Below are 21,609 nucleotides of genomic sequence, written 5' to 3' on the forward strand. Positions count from 1 at the left end.
TGCTTTCCCACTGGTGCTTCTTATTGGCCAAACCAATTGGGAGCTCAAAGGTAGGAGAGCCCATTGATACAGTGTGTAGAAGTCACCCTTCTGGGACACACGGAATGATACAGAAGCATAGAGAGTGGCTCTGGAGGAGCAAACACAGTATCCTACACACATGGCAACTCTAAATTTTTAAATATGATTTAAAGATTTATTTTCATAGCTCAAGTGGTCATCCACCATCACTCTGGCTCCCATACTTCTCTTCCTCCTGGAATCACTAGCTATCCTCTGACACCAGTTCTTCCCCCTAACAGAGAACACACCTGCTGCTTGTAATTCTGGGAGGTCATTACCCCCTACCCCCAGTGACATATCTACCCTAGGTTTTCTTGTCAACCTGGGCATGCCTCTGTGTGTGTGTGTGTGTGTGTGTGTGTGCTCCCCTTCTCCCCCAATTTGTAATGTAAAAAATCTCCATATCATTATAATATTCTGTTAACAAAAAGTGACTGAGCAAACAATAAAATAAAAAATGTAATCTTTATTAGTTTTGCACATTTTAAATGTTGGTTAGCATTATTTAGCATAATAGTAGCATTTTCCAGCATGCAGTTCACGAATACAATTTATCTAAGTAGTTTTAAGAAAAAGAGGAGCCTATGGTTTGCTTCTGTAAGAAACACAAAATGTCCTGATGTAATTGACTATATAAGTTGACTACTCTGTTTTTGTGAAAAAAAAATTATGAAGCCCACATTATATTTAGAACAATCTAGAGTAGCATTATTCCAAAGAAATGAAAACATAAACCAAAGTCAGAAAAAAAGAACAAAAATAAAATAAGCACTACCTTCAATTCAGTTAGTACAGGTACTACCAGAAGTACAAATAAAATTTTAAACCCTTTTGCAATTGCAAAGCATAATTTGGATATGAGTTGTGAACCTATTTTGCTCCTTAAAATTGTGAAATAATCTAAAATTAGCAAATGTAATTAAAAAAGCAGAAATCTACAACTCCCCAGTCTTGTTTTCACGTCTTATTTAGCAAATTTCTTTCGTGAAAAAGTACTATGGACAGAAAGTAAGAAAAGTGATTGTGATATCAACCTGAAGATAATTTCCTCTTCATATTTATGTACATAATGCTGAAAAATAAAATGACTTTTTACAGTATTTATATTTGCTTGTAAAATTCTAAACACATTTTTAACAGGTTAAGCAGTGTGTTTTTTTAAACGTGTCTGTACAGTCTGGCTATATACCATATGTTATCCACTTAAAATGTAAAAATAACCAAAAAGCTGTTAAAGTGCTGCAAACTATTGCTTAATGACTTAAATAAATGAGATCTGTTGAACAATTTCCTTGACTTTACCACTGACATATGGTTTCTCATAAATAAGATTCTGAGCAGGGAGAGAAACCAGATACAGCAGCACGGTAATATAAACATGCATTGATAGCATCCAAACTATCTATAAATGGTACAGAATACATTTTATTACCTGTGTAAAGCTTGCACTCTACATTTCTTGTGGTACATATTTGATGCAATAAATACTGTGCTTAGGTCATTATTTTTTTGCTCAAACGTGCACCACAGGGCAAAATGACTATTTACATAATAAATAGCATTTCATTAACATATACAGTGTCAACCTTGCTGAGAGCCAAAGATGGCTAAACAAAGTGCAGGATAAAGCAGAAATTTATAAAGAGTTATTTTGGTCAATTCAGTCTTCTGGCGGTGGAGGGTGAGGGGCAATATTCACTATTCAGGTTTGTTTTTTTTTTTTTTTAATACAACAAAAAGAAACATAACATTTATGACTCCAGACATTTGAATGAAGTTTGCACCTGCTAAGATTTACTGGCCTACCCGCAAACTATCTACTTGGTCTAGGGGCTGGATTTTGCAAAATAAGATCAACAAAGCACCTCCACTTATCACCCAATTACCCTCCCAGAAATATGGTGAAATTTAAGAACTTGTGTTTCTTGTGACTTTTTCTCATGCATGATCTCTAAGTGCAGCATGCCCTCATGCAAACCACGACTTTGTGTAGCTGGGAGGGCCATGTGGTTGCCATACCCCCAGGTGGCATACCTGTTATAGAGGTCCTTAGCCTATTTCTCAACAGAAACTTCGTTTACAAAAATAGTCACATATAATAAACACATGGATTAACAAAAAGATGAATCCACTAACAGATTCCGTAAAAATGTGACAAATGTGGCAGTTGAAATGCAAACAGTGGATACAATTACTATACTAAAGTGTTTCATGTTAAACAACCCCAAAATTATAGGTTTGCACCCCTTGAAACTGGTCCCTACAGTCTGACTAGCCATTGTGTATCTTATCTTCAGCAGTGTCAGCTGGTAGTGAGAACAGTAACCTCCTGTCAAGGTCGTCTCCCCTTTACACAGAGTCACAGTTTACTGACAAGGGGTCACTGTCTTATTGTAGGCACTGACCTTAAGGAGATTTGTGTAAAAACAGTCAGTTTGGCATTGACCTCCTAAAGGAGTCCTGTTGATAAAAATACATCACCTTCACAGGCTGTAAACAATTTGTCACCCAATTATTTTTATTTGTTTTCATTTATTTCCCTTTGGCTTTTTCATCTTTGCCTTCTTGCTCATGTTTTTCCACAATTGGCTTTGTCACCCGGTCATAGGAAGGTGGACAAGCTGCAGTGGACATGGTCAGATCAGTTTTTTCTGTAATAGAGTTTTCATTTATTCTGTCAATTATCATGTCTTCTTTTATAAGATTAGCCCCACCTTTGATTTTGTTTTTATTGTATGTAAAGGAAGCTTGTTTTACAGTTCGCTTTAAAAGGTGGCGTCTGTAAGCACGCTGAATAATAACAGCAGATACTTCCTCTTGTTTTCGTTTTAAAGTAGTAGTGATTGGCTGATAGGAGACCTTGGAAGGATTGGAAGCCATGAATCGCTCTTCCATCTGTATTCGTAGAGCATCCATCTCTCCACTCTCTCCTAGAACCCGCTTTGTAAAAGCAAATAAGATATCAAGACAGTGGATCCGGTCACCACTCACCATGGGCAAATCCATGGCAATGAGCTGGAGTTTGTTTGGTTGTGGCAGATTGAGAGGCGGTTCAAGTGCAGCTGCAAACTGAGATAATTTTTCAAATTCCATGAACTGAGTTGCATCGGGATCAAACTTCTCCCAAACCTCATAGAACATCTCAAAGTCATCCTCACTCAGGGGCTCTGCACTTTCTTCAGTAGCAACACTGAAGTTCTCCAGGATGACCGCGATGTACATGTTCACCACAACCAGGAAGGATATGATGATGTAACTGACAAAAAAGAAAATTCCAACAGATGGGTTCCCGCAATCTCCCTTAACTGAGCTTCCAGGGTTAACTTTATTAGGGTCACAGTCGGGTGGCTTACTGTTGAGAATGGGTGCTAGCAATCCATCCCAGCCAGCAGAGGTTGTAATTTGGAACAGGCAGATCATGCTGTTGCCAAAGGTCTCAAAGTTGAACATGTCATCGATCCCAACTTCCCTCTTAACATAGGCAAAGTTAGACATCCCAAAGATGGCGTAGATGAACATGACCAGGAAGAGCAGGAGGCCGATGTTAAATAACGCAGGAAGGGACATCATCAAAGCAAAGAGCAGCGTGCGGATCCCCTTTGCTCCTTTGATCAGACGTAGGATTCGGCCAATCCTGGCAAGACGGATCACTCGGAACAGGGTAGGGGACACGAAATACTTTTCTATCAGCTCGGCGAGAAACATACCTAGAATAAACAATGAGAATACCAACCAGTGAAGAAATCATGCGTTAAAAATAAACATATGTTTCTTCTAAAGCTCCAAGGTAAAGTTCAGAGTCCTGAACTCAGTTATATTATCTTAAATATGGCAGCTATATAATATATATACACAATTGCATATTATATATTATAAATAAATCTTAATTTTGAAATTCAGCAATAATTTCAACTATAAGGATTACAGTACTTTTTTTTATCTTTAAGAGATGTTTATAAACTACTTTTAGTTTACGTAAAGTACCAAGTCAGAATTTAGAAATAAAATAAGTTAAAAATTCACATTTGACTGAACAGTAGCGGCCCAACAGTATAGGTACAAGTTTATATGTATACAGTGACTTTTTCTGAAATTGCCATATTCTAAATTCTCTATTTACTCCATTTCCATCTGAAAGTATTGGTAGCTTTTGATGCTACTTTCACCTCCCCATGATCTTGGTACTTACTTAAGTTCCACTCTAATATTTTTATTTACTTATTTATGTATGTTCTGGTGCATTTCTAAAAGGATCCCAGGTTGATGCTCTTTTTAGTCTCCTGTACTTAATGTTGTATTTCAATTCTTTTTGGTCTCCTGTACCTAACACTGTAATCTCAGTCTTCTTATTTTAACCTTCTCTCTCCATTTGCTTTTTAAATAAAAACTATATTTGTAAAGTTAAAAAGAAGAGCTCAAGAAACTAAATGCCTTCAAGTTTAAATGCCTCATTCTGAAAAGACGAAGTATAAGAGTGTGTGTGTGTATGTGTGTGTGTGTGTGTGTGTGTGTGTGTGTAAGAGAGAGAGAAGGAGATGTGTAGGAATACACCTTTATACCTCAGCCATACTAGTTATAACCAAGGATTATAATTAGTGGGAATCAAAGGCTGTATACAATGTGTTGGATATAAGGCCAGTTTCTTCAGAGAAAGGAGTGGCATGAAAATCTGTCCAACAGAGGTGCCTTGTTTTGAATAGCAAAATATTGAACCAGTCATATCATCCTGTTTAGGGAAGAATGAATAGTTTAGGCCCACAGACAGATGCTTTTCACTTTACTAGAGCTTTAGTTGTGTCTAATGAAATGAGCTATTGCTCATGAGGCTAGTTATATGTTCCAGGCTTTGAAGTATAGTACTAATGATGTCCCATGTCATTGTATTTCCCTTGTGCATCATTATTATAAACTCATTTTTAAGGTAGTCTAGAAAATCTCTACATGACACTCGTAAAGAACCTACTATATGCATTTGCTAATAATGTTTTGTCCTTGTCTTTATTCTCTTTTTACGCAATACTTTTCCTTATCTTGAAACCACTTTCCACTAATAGCTATATGCTAGTGACTCCATGTCTATTCCCTAAAGCAATTTTCCTGAGTACCAGACTACATTTCTAGTCTTGTTAATGGAACCATCTAGATACTGTATTGGTTCTTCAATCTCAACATGTCAAAAACATTTTTATCTTACTTAATAGCACAGGTCTAGTTCAAATGACTACATTTACACTAAGTATAATTATTCTAAATGGATAGAATAAGAAACAATACTGACTACAGTAGGAGACATTATGTTAAAAAACCAAACACATCTGGATAAAATGTATCAAAATATTTACAGTGATTATCTCTGATTGCTGGGATGATCTTGAATCTAATCTTGATTGTTTCAACTTTCACTTCTATTTAACTGAATTTAAGAACTTTAAATATCTCTTACCTACAATGGAGAGAATGACAACCACAAAATCAAAAATATTCCAGCCAATGGTAAAGTAATAATGGCGTAGAGAGATGAGCTTTAGTACACACTCTCCAGTAAACAGCACAATGAACACCAGATTGATTCGTGACAAAATGGTAGTCACATATTCACTCTGGTCATCTGTTTCCACCATCATTGTGACCATGTTAAGACAGATGAGAATCATGATGCTTATGTCAAAAACTTGTCTGGTTACGAAGTCAAAGACCATTCCTTGAAATTTGTTCTGTAGAGAAATAGAAATGCTTTTAGCAATAAAGGAGTTTTCTCATGTGCGTTAGCATCAAGTACTTTCTGCATTAATTGACTTTCTAGTTTCTTGCAAAGTAGTCATTGACCCTGATTTTTGTAAGAATGATTTATAGCATATTAATTGTTAAAATTTAGTTATTTAAATTGCCATTTACTAATGTGCATTTCTCAGAATAACAATCCCTTGTCCAAAGAGGGTTTCTGATGAAAAAAAACAAAAACAAAAAAAACCCCAGAACACTCGATACTGCATATTTCTTCCAGAGGTATGCAATGCATATCAACATTTTAAGATTATGAGAAGGTAAGAAACCCATTTAATTTCTTTTCAAGACTTTCCAATGATCAGCTGGACCATGCATCCATTTTAAAATATAGTACTATTAATATTTCACTTGTATTCTGAAATAATTGTTAAAGAGAATTTGGAATTTCCAGGACACATCTATAACATTAAGCATTTAAATACCACATCAATATTCATATTCTACCAAATAGCCTTGGCTAACATTGTCAGACACAGAATGCTGAACCTGCACAAGGATAATGAGACCAGAATGACATTTCTTATATGTTTATGTCAAAAAAATTCATGTTCTTTGTCATTGATCTGTGATTCTGCTTCCCAGTTCTGCCACTGCTGGTCACTGAACGTCATCCGCAGGCTTATTTCTTTGGGCCACTGAGGAATTCTGAGGGCATTTTCTCACATATTTTTCCTACAAATTGTTGGTTCTTTTCTACTTTCAGTGCTAATTTTAACAGAGAAAGTACATATTTCTCATCACTCTCAGGAAGGCAATATTCAGTCATCACAATATGAATATTTGCTAGTATTTTTTCCTTGATGCACCCTAGGAGTTACTGAAACCTCTCAGATCATCATCATAAAAATCTTTAGAGTGTGGGATAATAGCTCTCCATTTTAATAGCAGTTTGTTTGTTTCATCATGGAAGCATGAGTATTGTTATTTATCATCATAAACTGTAATTACTGACCCTGACTTCTGCAGACATTAGTAATATCTAACTCTGTAGCCATATATATGAGTAGTAGATACTGGAATTCTTTCCTCCTTTAAAACACTTAGTATCTCTAGTGAAAAATAAAATAGAAGTAAGGTGCTATTTCACTCAACACTTCATCCATTTCTTAAAATATTAGAAAATTGCATTTCTTATAGCCCCATCCAAAGGTTTACTTCTTTCCCTGATATTACTTGGCAACCATTCTTGAGTTGTGTGATTAACTTTCTCTTGTGCATATCACATGGTCTATGTGTCCATTGGCCAATTAATATGGATTCTAATGGTATGCTTCTAAATCTCTTGAAGTCAAGGCATCTTCTATTTTTTCTTGTTCTTTTTGGTGTTTAATTATTGTTGTTACCATTACCATAAAAGATACAAACTAATGATGCTCTAAAAGTGAAAGAATTTTTTTCTACTGGAAATGTTAGCTACTTTCTTTTTTGTGAGACAACCATGCAAGTTTTTGTTTTTATATTTTCCCCCATATCATTTGGTGTTTCTTACTCCTGGTCGAGGTATAGGCTTTTGCGGTTTTTTCGATCCTAATTTTTTCATTGCATTATAGTATTTCTTCTGTTCTTCTGTCATAAAGATGTCTTGACCTCCAAAGTATAGAAAAGAAAAATCAAACTGGTTAAAACTGTGTCCTTTTGCACATATTTTTTCAATGTTAAAATAGAAAATGTATGGCTAAAAAAAAATGCAAAATTCAACTGATTAGCATAATTATATCTGTGATTCAAAATGTGAAAAATTGAAAGTTCTCTTTAGGTATGATAATAATATCTAATTCCTTAAATAATTCAAAATTGACTTTATTATTATTTTCTTATGAAGACAAACCCCCAAATCTCAAAAAGGTTAAGTATTTTATCCAAGACCATACGCTTAGTGAATGGTGAAATTTGGTTCACTGAGATAATAAATACTTGGTACCTTATACTGTACATACTACCTTTATGATGTTAAAGGTAATAATTTTCTTATTTAAATGTAGCAAAGAGTTAGAGTATGTATACTGCAAGATGGTTTGGAGTTACTCATTAAAAAAGTCACTCCAACTCTGTCAAGAATTGGGGCAAAGGGATAAAAAGAAAACAGGATGAGTGAGTGAGAGATTTAGGGGATAAATCAGAGCTCATAGCGTAGTAAGTATGGGACAGACTAGCAGGGATAGAAGATTGGAACACTGGCAAGTAAGTGAAATGGAGTAGCCTGATATTGACTACAGAATACTACTAGTAATAAGAAAAGGGAATTGAGGGGAGAATGTTCTGTAGTGAAAGAAAGCACTCATTATACAAAAAGCAAACATACTGAGCAAGTGAGATGAAGCAACAGTACATAAAGGAAGAAACACAAATGGCCAACAAGCATTTAAGAACATGTTCAAATGTAATAAAATACATAAAAGTCATAACAATTAAGGTGATAAAAGTCATAAAAATTAAAATTAAATAGTTTTCACCTATTAAATACCAAGTATTCAAAAACAAAGAGAATGTTTGGTGACAGTGAGGGAATAGTGGCATGCGTGCTCATACACTGTTATTGGGAGTTTGAGTAGATATATTACTCTGGGGGAGTAAAATACTTCATTGTGGGAATTTATTCTAAGGAAATAATTAAAGCCTTATTTTCTCTCTCTCTCTCTCTTTTTATGTATGAAGACTTTCAACAAGGTACTATTTAAATCATTAAAGATTAAAAACAATCTAAATTATCAACCTACTAGGGAATGAATAAGTAAATTATGATAATGTATGTATGAAGACTTAACAAAATGAGAAAATACTGATGTTAACTCAAAAGTGGAATTTATAATTATAGATAAAAATTAAAACAATAAGTATGTATAGAAATAGTCTGAACAGAAAAACAAAATGTGAATGGCAGCAGTTACTTCCAAGTGAAGATATTTATTTACTTTCCATATGTTCTATAATGTACATAGGTAACTGGGACAATCAAATGAGCCTTATAAATGAAAAATAATAAAGAGTCATACAATTCAAGACTGAAAGGGATAGCTTATAATTAAATATCTTGGAGAAAGAAGTGGGAATATATAAAAGAAATCAATGAAAGAAAAAAGCATAAAAATAAACACTAGAAGCAGCTTACATCCAGTTTCCTAATTTCAAAAAATTAGTTGGAAAATATATTTTCAAGGGGGAGTGGGTAGTTGTACGGATAAAATAACAAGTTGTTTTCGGGAAAGGGGCATATTAGGTTGCTTTCTAGTTTTATTCTAATTATTATATTTAAGACAGAAAATGTTTCTTGACAATGAATAAAAGGATAAAAACTTTATGAACCTATGCACAAGAGTGTGGAACACAGTTATTCTTAGCTTTTTATAGCTGGAAATATATGGATAGTGAATGACAGAGGGAGAGGAAGGAAAAATCAGTTATAATATATACTCCCATTTGGTTTCTAAATTCAAGTACGCATTTGGCAGAGAAAACACTTCAAGGAATAATTTTCTATCTCAGTGGGAGAGAAAATATTAGAAATACTTATCTTCTTTTTCTGCTGGTTGAAATTATCTATGATGACACCAATAAACAGGTTCAAGGTGAAGAAGGACCCAAAGATGATGAAAATAACAAAGTAAAGATACATGTACAGACTTTCTTCATACTTAGGCTGGAGTTCCACCTACCAAAGGAGATTATTTTGTAAAATATTACCATACATTTTAGTGCTGGAAATATCATTGGTGCTTTTTCATAACAATAGAAAAAAATTATTCTTACTAATATGTCAGCATTTTTTTTTTTTCTGAATCAACTACCTCTAAAAACATCCCTGAAATTAACCTTTAGGGATGTTTTCATGTGAAAAATGTGGCTACTATGACATTCTAAAATCTATTTTTATAACTATAAATACAAATACTATTCTTCCATTTGAACAGTAATGTGCTAAATTTACAAGCTTTTAAGGTACTGAATTTTAGTAATTTTAAAATTATTAATAAAAAATTTTAAAACTGTAAATATCCATAAGCTAGGTTTAGAAACAATCATTCATGTATGCATGAAATAATGTAGCAAATAAGAAATGAGTTGTTCATTCAGATGTTTGGCACTATACCCTAATGTGACAGTCACTGAATTTTTCAGATTAAGTAGACATAAATGGACAGTTCATTTTATAAATCCTCAGTTGATTATTTAATTCCTAGATTGTGCTTATAACAAATGGACTATTACTTATAATTTAGTAATGGACTGAAAAAGTCACTACAATATTTTAACAGATTCCTGTCCTTCTAAAGGCAACAAAGTTAAAAGCCAACTAAACACACAAAACAAAATATAAGTGACAAAGTGAAATAAAACAACTCTGGAAGTTATCAAAATGATATTCAACATAAAACTAAAGCTATTTGAAATGCACTTCAAGAAAGATAACACCAAACTATCAGGTTGAAGACTGCAGGGACAAAGGTTATTCTTCATGATGATAAACTAAACAGATGAGACTTCAGGATAGAAAGATGAAGGTTGATAGAAAATACTACGTCTTGCAAAGTTTTGAAGAGCAAAGTTGGAATGAGCGTGAATTTCAGTTTAGGTCATAGAGCCTTAAAGAGGCTGAAATCAAATAAAATAGGTTTATACTTTGGTGATATACACTCAAAGGAATCTGTTGGCCACAGAAATGATTGCAACTTCAGTCAATTTATGGAGGCTAAAAATCATATAAAAGCTTTCTTTTATTTGGTTTAAAATATGATTATTTGAAAGAAATCAACACAGTAATCTAAGACTGACAGAACAATATCCATAAGTTTTCATGCTGTCTAATATGGAGGGTGACTATACATTTCAACTAATGATAGAAATCATATATTTCTTCAAATTTGGCCCTGTACACTAAAATTACTACTAATTATATAATGTGTGGATAAATAGGAAACAAAATAGAAAATATTTAAAAGAAAAATATTTGTTAGTTATTAAATATATGAATTTCTTACTTTGGTTTTCAAAATAATGCATGTGTTGAATTATCTTAGTAAGATCTTTCTGATAAACATTGCTGTGCTTGAATACTTACCTGACACACTTTTTCCCAAATATTTTAAATCAAGATAGAATCATTTCGTTTGGTTATATTTTATCCGATTAATTTTACCACCTGTTCAATATTATAAAAAGACTTAGAATACAAGGAATACTTACATTTCTGGAATCAACTGCTGCATACATTATGTCCATCCATCCTTTAAATGTGGCCTATTAAGAAGGACATGCATGTTTTACTTTGGAGTAAAAAATAATTTAGACCTGATGTTTAATAAATATTCTTACTGATATAATTTTCAAAAGGGAATATTTTTGAAAGACATTTCAAAACAAATTTTACATAGATTTTGGACCAAGACAGTATGTTAGTAAGGCTTTTCATTTCTAGAACACATATTGAACAAAATGACCATTTGATATATCCTCCCGTTTGATAACCAACTCACAAGTACTTTTCAATTCTTTAGAGTTCATGGTATCATGATATTTAAAGCAGTACTAAAATTTGCTAGAGCACTTTTAGGAGGTCTTACAAATGCGAACACATGTGTCAATAGCTCTATCAGGCTAATAATTACAACTTAGATCTAAGGATCATTTGCTAAAATTTATCTGCAGGGTGATCAAAGTGATTGAAAATTTAAGATTTCTCTTTATTATAACAATGTAAGGATAGTACCAGGATACATAAAGGCAGGGTTGCAACTATCTTTTTAAGAATTTTGGAGCAAACCATTTAGAAATAATCCCATATTCTATTTTCTTTCTGAAATTCTTGAAGATAATAACTTAATATGATAAGAAATGTGAACAATAGTACAGCAGACACTTGGCACTCACAGGATGAAGGATACTCAGGCTAACAACCTACAGTAATTTGTTACTTGTCCTAGGGCATGAATTTTGAGTCCTGTGGGCCTAAAAGGATTATTCCTTAGCTAGTGAGGGAGGCTAGCAAAGCTTTAGCATCTGTATCACAATATATCTTTGTTTTGATAACACTAACCCTTTTGAAGTGGTGGATATCATGAGACAAAAGCTAAGCACGGGTGTGGGTGACAGCAGTGAAAAGAAAGTAATGATTCTTAGCTAGAAAGTACAAGGCTTTTGTACATGAAAGAGAGATGTGTTAAATATGTCAGTGGCTTAGGTCAATGATAGAACAAGTTCATTACACACTTGGTATAGAAACAGAAAAAAGTGATTCAAGGGGCCATTTCAATGACTTACTAATCAATAGAGAGGTGATTCTATAAAAGCCAAATGTGAAGCAGTATTTTAGAGGGTTTTTTTTTTTTTTGGTAGCAGAATTTATTTAATAGCTTTGTACAGGACCATCACTATATTTTCAAAATTGCTTACATTTTAAAGGATTGCTTAAAATTTTTAATATTTCTTTCCTCAAATTTATGGAGGAAGTGGTTGCTTTAGTGATATCTACAAGTGTGGTCATTAGTTAAAGGTAACAATAAATGCCCAAATAAATGTCATCATGTGTTGACAATTTTTAAAGAAAACATTCTTGCCAGATTTTTTTAACTTTTATTTTTATTTGTCTTTAGATACAGGGTCTCACTATGTTGCCCCCACTGGTCTAGATCTCCTGGCCTCAAGCAATCCTCCAGTTTTGGCCTCCCAAAGAGCTGGGATTACAGGCATGAGCCAACATGCCCCACCCGTTCTTGCCAGTGGGACATTTTTAAAATAGAGATTTAAAAAATCTCTATTTTAATTGCATGAATATTCCGAGTAGGTCAAAAATGTTAAGAAGATAAATAAGAATTTCCAACAAAAAGGTGGGAAGAATTTGTAAAGTAATCATAGTAGACACCTCTGGAAGAGCTGCAAAAGGGTTTTGACTAGTGTTGGTTTGTTTGCTTAGTTAGTCTCCCGGCTGAACAGTTGAAATCATAACCTTGGTGAGCAAAAATTGATTTCTGCCCTAAAGACACTGTAGAACCGCAAGGGAAGAAAGAAATTGTACAGTCTTTTTTTTTTAAGCTGAATTTTCAAATAATCTGGACTCTTATTTTATTCCCTGCTTTGTTGTGGTGCTGCTGCAGCTAGAAGCAGAATCAAATGAAAATGTTAAAAGGGCTACCTTTTTAAATATAAATTATAAGCTATTTTTCTTGGATACCCAGTCTTAGAGACCCAATAGTGAAAACATTAATATTTAGGATAAAATAGACTTAAATAATGGTGCTGAAAGGTCATTTCAGACAAGATAATAGCTGCTTGTGCTTCATTTTTGTTTCTAGTTGCTTTCAGGTATTATTTCCAGTTCACTATGGGGACCTAATTCTCTCTCTCTCTCTCTCTTTCTTCTTTTTGTTTTAGATGGAGTTTCGCTCTTTGTTGCCCAGGCTGGAGTGCAGTGGCACAATCTTGGCTCACTGCAATCTCCGCCTCCTGGGTTCAAGTGATTCTCCTGTCTCAGCCTCCTGAGTAGCTGGGATTACAAGTGCCCACCACCACATTTGGATCTAATTCTAAAACCTGAATGTCATTCCGCAAACGTTGATTGAAATAATAGACTTCAGCAGCAGTTAATCCCTACGAATTAATTACAGTCCAATTAGGTGTATTAAGTGTATGTGTTTTGGAAGATGATCTATCTGTTAAGTGTATTCTGTTTTGGTAGCTGATCAGTGAAACAAGCCTTCTAATCACAATAAAAATGGCAAAGTTACTGATTTATTTATTAACTTGTTTATATAGAAAGAAAGAGCAATATAGAAACAAAGAAAATACAAGAAAAAGACAAAGAGGTCTTTGTTTGGCCTGGTCACTACTGACTATATCTGCAGTCCTTACATGTAATAATGTTTTCACCCAGCTGGGCTCATAGACTTGTACTAACAAACTGAAATTTTTTAAATAGAAAGAAATATATACTTTTTCTTAGGTACTAAATAATAGATGTGTGTAATTATTTTATTATTCCAAACAATAAAAATATTCAGAGAAAATAGTGTTCACTTACAACTTGAAGCAAAGAGAGATACCCAAATCCTACATTATCAAAGTTTACTTTCACATTTTTCCATCGAGCAGTCTCATTTCTTTCTATTAGTTTTAGGCAATCAGTATGATTATTCACGTCTTCGATGTCAAACCTGTCACCAGTTGTGGTGTTAATACAGTGGTAGAATTTGCCAGCAAACAAATTTACGCCCATGATGCTGAAAATTAGCCAGAATATAAGACAAACCAGAAGCACATTCATGATGGATGGAATTGCTCCTAAAAGGGCATTCACAACCACCTAATACACAAATGGAAAAAAAGAAAAGTCAGAATTCTTATCTATTAATAAAGAAAAAAAAATTCCCCTAGTAATCTCTGGCCTTCCCATTTTTTTTTTTTTCTATCAAGGCTATTTATTCTAGGATATTTAAAAGCAAGGTTTAAAAAAATCTTAAAATACATTTTTTTTCTTAAGCAATACACTTAGGAAAACAACTATAGGCAATATAACCAAGAAATGAAACAAAAACATTTTTTAAAAAAAGGGAGGGAGAAGCATTAAAAGGTTAAAGGAAAAGCAAAATCGGAGGAACTTGCTGCCAGATGAAGTTAGAATTGTGTTGTTTATCAGAAAAAAGAAAAGTTAAAAAGCCTATGCAGAAGTTTAACTCATTTTAAAAAGGCAGTATATTAAAGAACAAAACTAAAACATTTGGACCTGAGTTGATTTGACCAATATATTTTTAAATAACTTAAAAATTCAGATAATGAATATAAAAAATTATTAAATACCTAATATAATTGTCATTAATTATTCATGCATTGCTATGACTAATAATTTTTGCATAAGAAGCAAGACAATTTGCATTATGTATTTCATTAGATCATCACATCGTTTATTTCAAGCTCCAGTCATGTCAGTTGTTTCATTTACTGAGTTTAATTCAAAACACTTATTTCAAATGAAACATAATAGAAATCATTTCTTAGAAAAATAAGAAAAAGAGGGATGCTATACATAGTTCTCAAATCTGATGTGATCACATGAAGCTCTGTGTTCAATTATTATCTACTTTTTTTTTTCTATAGAAGGATGTCTTCCCCCTCTTTATTTCTGGACCACTAGTTAAAAATCTGAGTGTTCATGTTTGGCAACAACATAGGGGTGGCTTCCTTACTTTCTCCTCCATCCCTCCCACTGGAGCTGCACAGGAGTGGCTAAGAGGGAAGGTAAAAACAGACCCTAAAATGCTTGTAAGGGGCAGCTGCCTTAAACTTGGACATTAATAGCTGTGTTTAATTCCACCTATGTGCTTGTATTATTCTTGTCAACCTGATCCAAAGGAAGTAGTCATCAAAACATCTTCTATTTGCCATTTGATGCCAGTGTATTTTTAGAACTATTTTTTAACTGCCTGTCTGTAAACAAAAATACATGAGCCAATTTCTTATACTTCTGAGCCCTGTTTAAAGTCTGTAAAGAACTCTAGGTCTTCTGGGGAATATAAAACAGTGTGATAAGTGGGCCAAAGAAAATAAGAATACCAGTAATGACAAAGGTGGAGGGGATGAGTATGAAAAATTAATCTGGTTGAGTTATCCAGGCAGAACCAAATGATGTGGCCTATGCAACCTACCAAGCTGACAGGTGACACTTTGCCATATCTCATCTGACTATCTGTATTAATACAATGGGCTTCATAAATTCTTGTTTTATGATTTATTTTAAATGAATGGATGGAATTAGATTTCTTTCAGATTAGAGATTTGGAAATTGAAATCAAGTTACTATTTATTTGTCTTCTTTCCCGATTATTTTGTCCACTATCCAGATTACGATGCTGTTTCTAGTGTGTATACACAGAGTACTAGTTAAAATATGTATTTTGCCTTCAACACCCAATTTAGAGTATGAGCAGAACACTGGTTATCTATACCACTTCTTGATTTTCTTTTCACATTACCTGTCTCACATTTTTTCTTCAAAACATTTCTCAGCTTTGTCACCTCTTTTCCATTCTCACAGTCACCACCTAGAACCGCCCTCTGTTATTTCATACTTGTACTATCGACAGTCTCCTAACCTTCTCCTTCATTTAATCTATGTAAGATGAATTAATCTTCCCCAAATCCCACTTGAAAGTTGTTTATTGGCTCTCTGGTAACTACCAAATATTTTTCTTACCTTGCTATTCACATCACTCCACAATCTATATTTCCGGTTTTAACTTCCCTGGTCATCTATACTTCATGCCACTTCAATTAATATAATAACCATATGCTAATATAATTGCCAGATAATTGAGATGTCATTTACCTTGAAATTCCTTGTCTAATAGCTCCTTTTCTGAAATACTCTCCCCTCTCAAAGGCTTTAGTTCAAATAGCACTTCTTTCATGGAGCCTAACTTTGCCCCCCCAGTTTAGCCTCCTAAATAAAGAGGAATGTTTTCCCCTTTGAATTCAAGAATCAGAATTCTAGTACTGAACAGAACTGTACAGATAATTCAGTATTGTGTTCTCATTTGGCATATGAGAAAATATAAGGTTATAACAAGTTGAGTTCAGAAAGTAGTCTATAAATAGCATCTAGTTCTCTTTCCAGTCTACATGGAAGAGTTGCTCCCACTTATCTTGGTACCATATTACTGTGTACTAGAGTTCAGTGTAATCCTGACAGCTTGTAAGGTTTTCTAAAAATTTAAGATGCAAAAATATGTTCATGAATCTTCCAGGGCCTTAAGTGTCTTGAATATAGGAATATACCAGAGAGCTTTGAATACAGGAATAAAATAATGGTTGACAAAATGAATGGATTAATGAAGCAAAGTTTAGCTTAGTATTTATTGATTAAAGCATAATTTTTAAATGTTATTTCTGAATATGGCTGAGAATAATTAAGGAACGGAGCAGAGGGAGAAGTTTGTGCTTAGGTAATATGTATGAAAGGTTTACTTTGAAACTGGGGATTGATTTAGAGTTAAAATGAACTCTATGGAATTTATGATGCAAGCATGTATTCTGCAGCCGTGCAGCTCAGGATATGATTCGCAAAGTTGGCATACATTTGGCCCAGAGAAAAGTTGTATTTTTTTTTTGTGAATATAAAAGAACCTTATCTTAGAAAACACTTGGCACAGTATTGGGGAATTTACTATACAAAGCTATAGTCATATTTATGATGTATTAAATTAGACAATGAAAGATCATAGAAAAGATTGTCTTTTCCCAAGAGTTCCAAGCCATTCCTTGATTCAGCAAAGCAGGAGGTGGATTAACTTTTTTCAGTCTCAATAAAACTGCAGTAATTGGTTCTCGTGGCGGGAAGAAAGTAGGCAGAATTAGTCTGAATAAATTGGAAAGAACAAATTGAACTTTCAGGCTACATGAAAGGAGATGTCTGAGAAAGGAAATCTTAATGAATTAATACTGTACTAGAGGTTGTTTCTTCTCAGAAGCTTTTTTTCAAAACAAACATCATCAAATAAAGTTTCTCTGCTCTAGCACAACCAATTCGATTTCTGGTTCATTACCTGCATTTTTAAAAATATGTCTACACCAAATGAAGGCTTGATGATTAAATATGCAAATTCACATTAGAAATTTTCATACATGCAGAAATGTCTTTTTATCTGAATTAATTACTTTTGAACTTCAAATCAACACTATTTATGAATTCTAGTGTTTCTGTAATAGAAATAAAGAAAATGTATGTGAATAAAAATAAAAAGTAGGCAAAGTAGGAATTATCCATTTTTAAGTATGAAGAAGAATAATAGAATCTTTCTTTAAAAATCTAAAATAATCGTACTGTGGGTTTTAATTAAGACAATTATTTTTGTAAGCTATGATATATCAGTGATCCAAACAAAAATTCTGACTTTTTCTGTCTCTCAAAAATAAGAACTCTTCCTCTTGTATGATACACTTAAACTTTAAGAATAAATAAAATGTAGAGTTATGTTTATGTATGTTTTGACTGTGATATCTTTTAAAATCCTAGAAAGTTAGTTGGGAGTTACTTATTCTAAGAAGTGAGTTTATGCCTCAAATTTTATCTTAATGCTCATGATAAGATGTTTTTGTTTTATTTCTAGGTGTGTATTCTATTCTGCATAATTCAAATAAGTGGATTCTTTTATACTAACTTTTTGTTTACGACACAATTCACATGTGCTTAATTCAACTATTTCTTAATTTATTTTTTGCCTTGTTAACATTTTGAAAATAACCCCATATGAACTTACACAATAAAAAATGAGAATGGTCACAATCAATACCAGTCTTATAAAACCTGAAATATTGCACCCTAGTATCTGCTCATACGTATCAATAATCAACTGATGGTATCTCACTGGTAATTTGCAGGACCCAGACCAAGGTACTAAACAGCAGGGGCTGTATGCCTCAAACAGTATTGTGATCTTAACAAGTTAAACTGTTTTTTCACATAATTGTTCTACACCAGGGTCCCCCGCCCTCACCAATCAAGTAATCTCCCCATAAATGGATAACTCCATATACACACAACTAAATCATATTCAATGAAACTTCATAAAGATATCAACCATTGGGGTTAAAATCCACAGAGGGTAAAGTCATAAAGGTCTTTTTTTTTTTTTTTTCCCCAAATGAAATTTAAGACAATTGAAAAGAGGGGATTAGGATGTAAATACTGTATTTTCCCTACTGTGGTGCAATAATAGTACCCTTCCCAATCCCTCCCTCACCCCACTACACATAAGTCACAGTGCAAGGATTAAAGGTAGCAAAAGGGGTAATACAGTACCCATAATAAAGGGCTCAGGGGAGGAACCAGCGCTCCACCCCATCCAAGTTGGAGCAAGATTATCCTATACAAAATAGAAATATATAGTTTGTTATTAGTTAGAGATCTGATATGACAGAACATTTGGTGTTATCTTTTGTTCATGATGCTCTCTGTCTGTTTCCCTATCAATTAAGACTTGAGTTCTTTTGAAAAAGAAGGTATTTAAGATTTCCTAGGTTAGGAAATTAAAAATACAAATTTAAATACAAATTTTATTTTACCCTAGATATTAGCGACATCAATTCACTCAGTTTAATTTTACAAGTTGAAAAATTTGGACTGGAAATTTGAAATACAATAAATGTTTAAAAGCTGTCAGCCAGAAATGTGCATAAAACATGCAAAACACAAAGTGCAACGTGATGATAATTTATTTGTTACTTTCTAACTTCTTATGAAGCACTGTACAACATGCTTTATTCAGTAATGTTGCATAAAAGCACATGCTTTGAAAAAGTAACAGAACAACAAAAATAAAATGAGTGCCTGTGTTACGCTTTGACGCAGCTATTGCGATTTTATGCTGCTAGGGCAAAGAATTAAATGAGAGTTTCTGAGTATGTTCAAATCTCACTTCCCAATCATAATATCATTCTTATATCCATCCTCACCATCACTCGTGATTATATTTTTACAAAATAAAAAAATCCAAACACTAGAAGTATAAAAAATAGAATCAAGTATAAGGTTATTTTGACTCTACAATGCCAAACACGTATTGAAGAGATCAGTCATTTTAGTGCTGTGTATATGCTGTCATTATGAGGAATAGAGCCATATTCATAAATCTGACCATTTAAATGATTAGTTTTATCACTATCAACATTTATAAGGATTTTATGTCTAAAACTCCAAGTTTGAAAAGGTAACCTCTTTTAATATAAAGAGTATTATTGATTAATAATTATAGATATGGTTATTTCTGAGAAAATTAAAAGCATACCACAAAACCAACTTTTTTATAGCAATGAAGTGTAATGTATGGAAATATCTGAGCACTTGACCAATGAACGGATTTAACAAATTTTCAAATGGTCAGATGTAAAAGGTTTATAATATTTTCAAACGTTTAGCATTGTTCAGATTTCATAACCCATATAAAATATATTACTTTGATTCAGGCAACATGTTTTCAAGTAGAATATAGAGAAATGATATTTTTTTCTCCAGAACTGAAACTGCCAGTCTGAAACAAAACAAAGTGACATTTAATTGGAAAGCAGACTTAATTTTTACATACCCCAGAGAGAATTTCTGATAACATTTTGGTGAAAATGTGAGGCTCTCTGTGAGAAATAAAAGAGGACTACTCGTATTTTATTGTACTGAGTTGTTGATAATGAGGAAAAAGTTTTCATATATATTAGGGAAATCGAAGACAAGTCTAATGTTCTTACGAAGTGACATTTATTATAAGACTTGAGAAGAGAACATAAGGCTATAAACAATCTATAAAGTGCAAATGGAAGTCTACAATACAGCTTAGTTTCCATAAACGTACCTAATCTTAGGAGGTGAGAGAGCAATGATTTTCTATTGGAATCACACAATTTAGTGTTTTGTTTTGACAATATTTTTTTAAAAAGCAGAACTAATTTTTTATATTATACATCTATAAATTAATGCTTCAACCTTTAACAAAAGACATGGAGAATAACAAGTCAATAATGGCAAAATTTCTAATCTGTTACGAATGACGGAAAATGATTATTGGGTCTTTAAGAAGGATAAAATAAAATTTGTGTGACTCTGACCAATAAGATGTAAGTTAAGGTTAATTTATAAATTATAGTAATGAGTCAAAATTATATTTTCTGTTCATTATAAGTGTTTATTATCATAAAAATGGTGTGGATTTGCATGTAATCTTTAAGTTAGTATTACTAGTTTTATAAATTCAGTCAACACTTAATATCTAACCATCTAACCTTGAATATATTCAAATAACGCAAACTTTGGCATTATACAGACAAAAATTTTAACAACTCCTTTCATTCTTTTCTTTACATTCATACTTAGGCACATGTGTGATTCACATTATTTTCAGGAAAACTTGTTAAGTACAGTATATCATCACAAAGAATAAGCACCTGATACAGAATTTACTTTAGATTATTATTATATCATTACACACAGTACTTTAATAATGCATTTGCCTTTTTTTTGTATATAGATTTGTAAGGAAACTCCCAAGAAGGATTAGGAAATAAAGTCATTTAAATAAGCACAGCAGATAAATGATATTATATCATTTCAAGAGAGGCCTATTTCTCTTGCATATCACCTAGAAGTAAATATGCAACAGATAAAACAACAAAGTAGCAATTTTGCAAAAATTTGCCATTCCTTTTGCATGCATAGGTTTTCCTTTTTCTAAATTTAATTTAGTTTAATTTTGGCTATATGCAATACTTCAGGTTCTTTCATTTTTCTTACCCTCATCCCTTCAAATCGAGATAAGGCTCTTAGAGGTCTCAGAGCTCTTAGTGTCCTGAGAGATTTGATGGCTCCAAGTTCTGAGTAACCCAAGGCATTTGCTGTTAAACTGACCAGTGAAACCTGCACACACAAAAATAATAACAATTAATAAATAGAATCATCATTCAATATGTAGTTGCTATATATAACAAGTATAATTTTTGCTGATAATTATTCAGAAGGTAAATGTTCATTTTCAGTAAACCTTTAAAAAATTAAAGAAATATTTTCAGTTTGATGCAAACGATGTAACTTTTAGGACATTAATTAAAAGCTAGCTGAAAAAATCCTTAAATGTCATGTAATTTATCAATTGAATGATTAGGAAAAAAACAAAGTAAAAATTAGTAAAATAAAAGAAGAAATCAAGGTGGAAAAAAATTCATTGGCTATTCTTCCTTTATTTTATTAAGTTGCTGTTGAATTTATGGCTTTTCTTATAGCTAGTTATAAAA

At 32.8% G+C, this 21,609-nt stretch overlaps 1 protein-coding gene across 16 annotated transcripts in view; it reads right to left on the reverse strand.

Moving 5' to 3' along the window:
• Positions 1-509: 509 nt before the first annotated feature.
• The window catches only part of SCN1A (sodium voltage-gated channel alpha subunit 1), a 164,500-nt gene continuing 143,400 nt past the window's right edge, over positions 510-21,609 (reverse strand). For all 16 annotated transcript variants that reach the window (XM_025404176.1, XM_025404182.1, XM_025404187.1 and 13 more), the window contains 7 exons: positions 21,113-21,235; positions 13,862-14,143; positions 11,032-11,085; positions 9,362-9,499; positions 7,340-7,444; positions 5,507-5,777; positions 510-3,770 (listed from right to left, as the gene is read on the reverse strand). In XM_025404176.1, the coding sequence (XP_025259961.1) occupies positions 2,596-3,770; positions 5,507-5,777; positions 7,340-7,444; positions 9,362-9,499; positions 11,032-11,085; positions 13,862-14,143; positions 21,113-21,235 (2,148 nt within the window). In that variant the 3' untranslated portion in view covers positions 510-2,595. The remainder of the gene's footprint in view (positions 3,771-5,506; positions 5,778-7,339; positions 7,445-9,361; positions 9,500-11,031; positions 11,086-13,861; positions 14,144-21,112; positions 21,236-21,609) is intronic.

Source organism: Theropithecus gelada, chromosome 12 (assembly GCF_003255815.1).
Source record: "Theropithecus gelada isolate Dixy chromosome 12, Tgel_1.0, whole genome shotgun sequence".
Taxonomy (NCBI): Eukaryota; Metazoa; Chordata; class Mammalia; order Primates; family Cercopithecidae; genus Theropithecus; species Theropithecus gelada.